Source organism: Teleopsis dalmanni, chromosome 1, assembly GCF_002237135.1.
Source record: "Teleopsis dalmanni isolate 2A chromosome 1, ASM223713v2, whole genome shotgun sequence".
NCBI lineage: Eukaryota > Metazoa > Arthropoda > Insecta > Diptera > Diopsidae > Teleopsis > Teleopsis dalmanni.
Window position 1 is genome coordinate 234854846 of NC_051846.1, and position 8552 is coordinate 234863397.

General features: G+C 33.2%; 2 protein-coding genes across 2 annotated transcripts; one reads left to right on the plus strand and one right to left on the minus strand.

Moving 5' to 3' along the window:
- Positions 1 to 367: 367 nt before the first annotated feature.
- Positions 368 to 2653, minus strand: LOC119667739 (uncharacterized protein K02A2.6-like). The gene has a single exon (XM_038077047.1). It carries the CDS (start codon positions 2651 to 2653, stop codon positions 368 to 370), a length of 2286 nt encoding a protein of 761 aa, XP_037932975.1.
- A 3759-nt stretch (positions 2654 to 6412) lies between these two features.
- On the plus strand, positions 6413 to 8155 carry LOC119667740. The gene has a single exon (XM_038077048.1). The coding sequence runs from the start codon at positions 6413 to 6415 to the stop codon at positions 8153 to 8155; it is 1743 nt and encodes a 580-aa protein (XP_037932976.1).
- The last annotated feature ends 397 nt before the right edge of the window (positions 8156 to 8552 follow it).

The following is an 8552-nucleotide window of genomic DNA, read 5'->3' on the forward strand; positions in this document are numbered from 1 at the left end:
ATTTTGAGTTGTGTATCACACTTGTTTTTAAAAATGGCATTTGGGTCTGGTAAAGACATCAGCGTTGGTTTAATCAAGTCAAGTTTAATACGGATATTTCTTTTTAGTAAAACTTCAGCTGGCGATTTACTGTCCTCATTTTGCTAATTCGGAGTTGATCGGTAAACTTGTAGAAATGTTTGAAGATTTTCAGCAGTTACCCCCTTCCCATTTAACTTTTTGAGTGCTCGCTTTAAAGTATCCACAAACCTTTCGGCTTGTCCATTTGACATGGGATAGTACGGACTGCTTCGTATATGACTAATGCTGTTTTCCGCTAAAAACTGTTGGAATTGATGACTCACAAATTGAGTACCATTGTCTGAAACTATTGTCTTCGGTAACCCAAATCTAGCGAAACAATTTTCAAGCTGGAAATTGTTTGAGTTGCTGTTATAGATTTTGTTTGTATAATTTCTGGGCATTTTGAGAACGCATCGATTACGACCAAATAGTAGTATGAATCTATTGGTCCTGCATAATCAATATGGAGCCGTTCCCAAGAATCAGAAGGTTTTGGCCAAGGATGTAAAGTTGTTTTTGTGGGCATTTTAGCTGCTGCGGCACAATTTGAACAACTTTTCACCATTGCTTCAATATCGTAATCGATATTTGACCAATAAACGTAGTTCCGCGCGATGGCTTTAGTACGACTTATGCCTTGATGACCTCGGTGAATTTCTTTAAGAATGCGCTTTCGGAAAATTTGAGGTATAATAATGCGTTGTCCGAACATTAAACATCCGTCAACTATACATATGTCGTTTTTTCGGTTAAAGTAAGCTTTTAACTCACTGCTGTTGCAGTTTGATGGCCATCCTTCCGTTACATATTCGAGAATTTTAGCTAAAACCTTGTCCTTAGCTGTTTCGTAAGTAATTATTTTGCTGGTAAGCGGCAGCTTATCAAGTGAGTTATGTAAAATTTGTTTACTTTCAATTTCAAACTCTACTGCAGCGATGACATAGTCTTCTGAAGGATTGATTGTGTTATGTATGAGTCGTGATAAAACGTCTGCATACCCAAAACTGTTAGTTGAAATAAACTTTAATTCGAAGTCGTATGCAATCAGTTTAATTGCCCAACGTTGAAGTCTATTTGCTTGATGCACCTTAATTCCAGTTTTATCACCAAATATAGCTAGAAGAGGCTTATGATCTGTTTGAAGTTTGAATCTTCTCCCAAAAACCATTCTGTGAAATTTCGTAACCGCGAAAATAAGCGCAAGAGCTTCTTTTTCTATTTGGCTATATTGTCTTTTTGTGGGCGTCAGTGATCTGGACGCATGACATATTACTTTCATTGAACCGTCGTCAGCTTCATGAAAAATGCAAGCTCCGAGCCCATAGTTAGATGCATCTGCAGCGACTACTATGCTTTTCAGTGGATCGTAATGCGCTAATAATAACTCTGATGACAAAATTTGCTTGAAACCATCCAAACAGCGTTGATGAAGTTCCGTCCATTGCCACTGCTTGTGGTTTTGAAGTAGTTCGTCTAATGGTCCTCGGTATTTGCGCATGTGATTTATGAATTTTCCATAAAAATTGATAGCACCTAAGAGTGATCTAAGTTCGAATTGATTGGTTGGCGCAGGCATTGTCTTGATTGCTTCAATGTTTTTTGGATCTGGGCGAATGCCGTCTTTACTGACAATATATCCCAAGTAAGCAATTTCAGGAGCTGAAAAATTGCATTTTGCGATCTTGAGTTTAAACCCGTATTGATAAATACGTTGTTGAACTTCCTGTAAGTTGTTGTCATGCTCTTGTTGGTTTCTACCTGAGACAAAGATATCGTCAATGTAAGCAGCTGCGCAATGTAAGCCCGCAAGCATTTTATCCATAATTTGTTGGAAAATTGCCGGAAAAGTTTTGACGTCAAATACCATACGCTTGTATTTGAATAAACCTAGATGCGTGTTTATTGTGAGAAGTTCTTGCGATTTGCTATCAACTTCTATTTGGAGAAAAGCGTCCGAAAGGTCTATATGACTAAATACTAATGCATTGCTAATTTTTACAAAAATATCCTCTGGAAGCGGTAGTGGATACTTGTAAGATTCAAGCGCGTCGTTAAGACCAGTTGAGAAATCAGCGCAAATACGAATGCTACCATTTGGCTTTTTGATAACTACGATTGTTGCGGCCCAGTCAGAGTAATTGATGGGTGCGATAATGTCGAGATCTTGAAGTCGCTTAATTTCTTCTTCAACCAAATGTTGAACTGCGTATGCTACCGGGCGCTTAGGTCGAAAAACAGGTTGACAGTTTAGTTTAATAATTAAATGTGCCTTAGTTTTATTACAAAGACCCATAGCATTATCGAAAAGTTCTGGAAATAATTTTTCCGGAAGAAATTTGCAATTTGAAGATTTTATGGAAACATTACTTCCCTGTTTTGTTGTTGAAATTTGGCTGCAAATAGCATTAAGCGTCATATCGCTAAGTTGAAAAGCAGTTATCCAGTCCAATCCGAATACGTTCAAATCGATCGTTGTAACGAAGCACGTAAGTGTTCTAATTGTGTCTTTTAACTGAACATCACATGTAAATTTTGCGTACAATGGTAAGTTTCCAGTTGCACTTTTAGCAGATTCTGGTTGTACTTCCATTGTATTTAAAATATTTAATTTGTCGAAATTAAATTTTGAAATGATAGTTACGTCCGATGCAGTATCAAATTGCAATTTGATTCGCACATTGTTGATTTTAACGTGGACATGTAATGCAAAAAAAAATATTCTCGTCGCCACTGTTATATCTGTATAATTTCGATATTTATTTATACAAAAAACTCCTAGTTATTATTATTTCACAAGTTCCAAATAACTGACAAAATTAAAATGTTAATTCTTCTTTATATGTCATCTGTCATCCTTGGCAGAGTTGCCAACAATTACATTGAAAGAGAGATTCTTAGAAGAATATCCAAAGGTAATTATAAAATTATTTCAAGAAAAAACATAAATTATCAGTTTGATTACTTAGCGCGAGCTTTAATGCCAAAGTGGATATTCTTCCGAAATATTTAGAGCTGTTGTGAAAAAGGATAATTCGACCATAAAAAAATGTAAATTCCCTCACCAAATGAAGAAACTCGTTTATTCTCAAAATTCATTCGCCTAAAATTAACTTGACCCGCTGCATTAATTTGCGTAAAATATCGGGAACTTCTGGTGCAGAAGTTAAAAGCGTTTGTATAGAAGCTGGTATGTACGCATTGCGTAAGCGTTGTGCGCATGTTACTCAAGAAGATTTTGAAATGACTGTCGCTAAAGTTATGCAGAAGGATTCAGATAAGAACATGTCCATTAAGAAATTATGGAACTAAATTTTAAAACTTTTATAAATTTATACATCGAGTATTATGAAATGATTATTGATTCGTAATTGAATTATCATTTCTTGGATCTTCACAATTAAAAATTTAAAACTTAGAATAACATTTACGTTTTTTGTATTTGCTAATTTATTGTGAGAAACGCATAATTAATTTTTTTTGCTATTAAAAGCGGATTGAAAGCGTTGTGTATTCGATTAAATGTTGGTTTCTAATATTTTTGTTTTATTACCATATATTTTATTACAGTTGTATATGATTTTAGTTTATATAAAAAATGTTTTGTCTTAAATATTTTTTCAAAACCTCTTGAGTTGCGTTTTCAAAATACACAATTTTGTAACATGTCACATTAAAAATGTGTGGGATTATTGACTTTGTCTTGGACTTCATAATCAACTAACCATTGCCACTAAAAACTTTAGTGGAAGTTTTGCCCTTCGCAAGAAAAAGCATGTCTTGTTTTCCAATAAATCAAGACATGCTGTAGACCAAAAAAATAATCAATGTATTTTACAAACAAATAATTAAGAGCCACTGGTGCAAAGAGTAGTACCAATATTTTCCAAACAAATAATATCGTTAAGATAAAAATTCAGTATTTTACAGGCCACCAGTCCTAATGATACACTTATTTTGAAGTGATTTAGGCTACCATCATTTAGAGTTATTGTCACAAAATAAATTTAAATCTGGCCAGGTTTATATATAAAATATTCAGAAAATAATTGTGTTGAATGAATCAAATTTTATTTTATTTATTAATGTATTACTAAAACCGTATTTACAATCATTACAAGATCTGAATTAAAAGATAAGTTAAAAATTGTATTTGTTATGATGACACCACCATACGAATATCATTATTGTCAGTAACATCTCAACACGTTTGATCATTTGTATCAATAAGTGTACTATTTGCATTATATGATAGTAAGGACGTACATAATCAATGTGGCGACAACTAACAGCATAATGTAACGCAGTCTCTAAGATTGGCTTCTTTGACAAAATTAAAAACATCATTTTCATGTTCAGCTTTTTGTACTACATCATTTGGCGATAGCTCAGTGAAATAAACTACCCAACTAAAGTCAGGTTCACATTTCTGTGCATTTTTTAACTTTGGCTGCCAAAGTAGATCAAGTTGTTTTACCTTTTCATTATATAAATTGTTTACAAATAATGTTAACCACAAACAAAATTATTCAAGTGTCAAAACTTACCAAAACAATATTGCCAAGTCAATGAAAAAAAGTTAAATTATTTTTTTGGAAACAGCCACTATAATAAAATTTTGTCAAATAAATATTTATAATATTTAATAAAAGTAATAAAAATTTTAGAAAATACAGATATTTACAAAATTTATTGCAAGTGCTTATCAAATAATGAAAAATATATGGAAAAAGTGATCACTTTTCGGTTAAAAGTTTTCTAATAACGATGATTAATTTTTTTAATACAAATAAAACAAAACGTTTTAATAAAATTATTTTTTATTGTAATTTTCTGTATTCATATATTCATATAAATTCACATATGAAAATATTATCTTATGAAACTACTAAAATGGCAGTCCTGGCGGTTTAGTCTCGACTTAACCACCTCGAAAATATGTTAAGTATCGACACATCACTACATTAGGCGTTTTCTTTTGTAAGCAAATCACAAAAGAACAACCGCTTATTTTAAAAATAACATATGAAACAACAACACTGCTCGCTTATTTAGTTCAACCTTTTTAAAACCGCTTAACTAATAAGCTGCTTAAATTGCATGGTTGCCAAGACTAAAAACTCGTCTATTGGGAATTTCCAGTCCACTGTCAACGAATGATATCGTTCATTTTTCGTATTTTAAGTTATCATTGTTTGTTACAAATACATTATTTTTTTTATATATTATTTTACTGTTAAAATGCATGAAAATTCATATTTTAATCATAATGTAAAAAGAAAAATGTTCTTACAAATAATTGCAATGAATTATTATTCATTTCTGAAATTTTAACTTTAAATTTTATTACGCGTTAAGTAAGCCTAATTTTCCGTTTTGTCCAGAGTTGCCATCGAAAGTATTACTTATTTTATTTGTTCTTTCCCGACATGCGTACAAAAGAAAGGCCTATTATCGACACAACTTAGAATTTCACTCATTTAGAACGCAACTTAGCCCAACTCGCACACGACCAAAGTATTGCCAAACACGCATTATCAGCGGTCTTGGAATTATTTCTTGTATTTAATTATTTGGAAATAATTGATTTTGAGACTATAAGTACCAAAAATAATTTTTAGGTATTTCGAAAGGTTTTAAAGTTTAGGCTGTTAAAAATGGAAGTTTTTCATGTTATAGACGAAAATTTTTTTATACTATATAATTTATACGATAACAGTTTTGTTGGGTTGTACTCAAAATATTATATTTTTAGTTTTATATTACAAAAACAAATTGTCAAAATAGACTCATTGAGTCTCATGCACTTTTAATAAAATAAAAATGCCAGTTTCTCGTTTACTCTGACGAAAGAAGGTTGAATTAACATAAAAGAAACATAACGTTTTATAGTTACTATCCGGTATCCGTTACGATTTTCGCATGTGCTCTGTGTGTTAATAGAATCACGTTGTTTTCGATATTCTTAAGGTAATTGGTACTTTGCTATCTTGCTGCTACATCTGCTGTTAACTGCGACGCTTTGTTTCTCGGTTTAGTTCTCGCTGCGCTGTCTTGCTGCTACATCTGCTGTCAACTGCGACGCTTTGTTTCTCGCTTTAGTTCTCGCTGCGCTGTCTTGAAGCTACATCTGCTGTCAATTGCCACGCTTTGCTGTTTTTCGGTTTCACATATTTTTATAAAATTTGTGCATCTTTTGCTTCGCTACTTTTGGTTCTGGTCGCTGCTGTGCTGCTGCGTTCGATTCATTTCAGTGCAATTATTGATGCGTTTTGTTTTCTAGGCTTTCGATATGTCAATTGTTCACAATATTTTGATTTTTGCATCTACGGCAATTTAATTGGATTCTATTATGGCTACTGAACTTAAACAGCAACGTGCTAACACGAAGAAGAATATAACACGGATCAGGAGTATCATAGAACGAAATGCAAAATCAGACACAACGGTTTTATCGCCTATTGAACTAAAATGCCGTTTAGGTATTTTGGAATCGTATTTTACGCAGCTAATGAGCTACCAAATTCGAATTGAAGAATTGGATCCCGAAGACAATATGAGAGGCGAGCTTAAGGATCTATATGTCAACATCAAAACATCTATTCAAGAGCAACTAGGTGAGGATTTGCATATGTCGTTACGAGATCACACGTTTTCACCTGTCTCATCAATTACGAGATTGCCACTGTTAAAATTGCCGTCGTTTAGTGGAACATACTCTGAATATAAATATTTTATTTCGTCTTTTAATCAAATCATTGACAGAGAAGTTGATTTGTCAAATATTGAAAAATTTGATTATATGTTAAACTGTTTACATGGACAAGCATTGGCTTTTCAAGTTAGTAACGAAAATTATCCAAAGGCACTTCAAAGATTGAAATCCCGCTATGATAATAGCAGCTTAATTTTTATGGCAAATATTGCTTCACTGTTTGAATTGCCACATACATCAAGGCAAAGTTGTAGTCAACTTAGAAGCCTGGTTGACAATGTGTCTGCAATCTACGATTCGCTGCGCTTAATTGGCTCCGACAAGCAAATTTCAAATGCAATGCTAATTTACTTGGCAATGCAAAAGGTGGATGATGGTTCAAAAAATAAGTGGATGGAATCTCTTGACTTTAATTCTTTGCCTTTATGGGAAGACTGCGCTAAGGTTCTGGAAACACTCTGCCAATTTCTTGAATCGATTGAAACGCCACTTCGGTCTCAAGACACTATTCGTAGGAATGACAAGTTTTCTAAAAAGATCGATAAGCATCAATCTCGTCAAAATTGCTCATTTGTTTGTACTAAACGCACTTGTCCGTTGTGTGACACTACTGATCACATCATTACTGGTTGTCAGCGCTTTATGTCTGTTCCGGATCGTTTCGAAAATGTGAAAAGACTTTCTGTCTGCATAAACTGCTTATCCAAAAATCATAAAGTTACTCAGTGTACATCTACTTTCAAATGCAAGATTTGTTTACGGTCTCATCATACAATGCTTCATCGAGCTCAAAATACATCAAGTACGTTTTCGTTATCGCCAGCACCTCAACCTACGGTGCAAACTACATCAGCTGTTGTTCATACTCATTTAGGAAATTCATCGCAAAATACAATTGTTATCGTCACAGCAATTGTGCTTTTCCGTGATAACACTGGTAACTATCGGTTAGGGAGAGCGCTCCTCGACTTCTGTTCACAGATTAATTTAGTATCTGAAGAATTTTCCCAAAAATTGAGATCACCGCGTGAAAGACATAACATACAAATCAGTAGTATTGGTGACACAAATACAAGGATAAAACATGAAACCTCAACTAAATTAAAATCTCGCTTCGCTGATTTCGAAATTCCACTTGATTTTTGCATCACTTCTCATATTTCGTACCAGCCTCTATCACAAATTGATATTTCTTCTTGGAACCAGCAAACACTAAGCTTGCAGATGAAAATTTCTATAAATCAAATCGTATCGACCTATTATTATGTAGGAGCAGAGACATTCTTCAATATACTTTGCGTAGGACAAATCAAACTTAAAGATAACTTACCTACGCTTCAAAAAACATTGATTGGTTGGGTTTGTCCAATTTGGACGTAATAATGATTTGTAATAATTTGGACATAATAATGATGATAGATAATCGAAACCTCTTATTTTAATTTAATTATTTGTTTTGTTGTGAAAGCGAATTTTTATGCTTATAATGTTAATGACTTGATGTCTTAGCCTTGAACGGTGGGTTAAGATATCAACATTTATCAAAAACAACAACAACAGTTGTATATCACGAGCACACTTTGCTCGGCATATGAAACTGCAGATAAGCCATGCATTTGGCATGTGCAATATTTTAATGCAAACATTATGAGAAATGAAAATTCGTTTGTGCAAAGTCAGTATTATAATTATTAAAATAATAATTATGTTTGTAAAGCAAGCTGGTATTTGGACTTAGTTCAAGGTTAAAAGAAAATAAGTTTGTCAGCATATACCA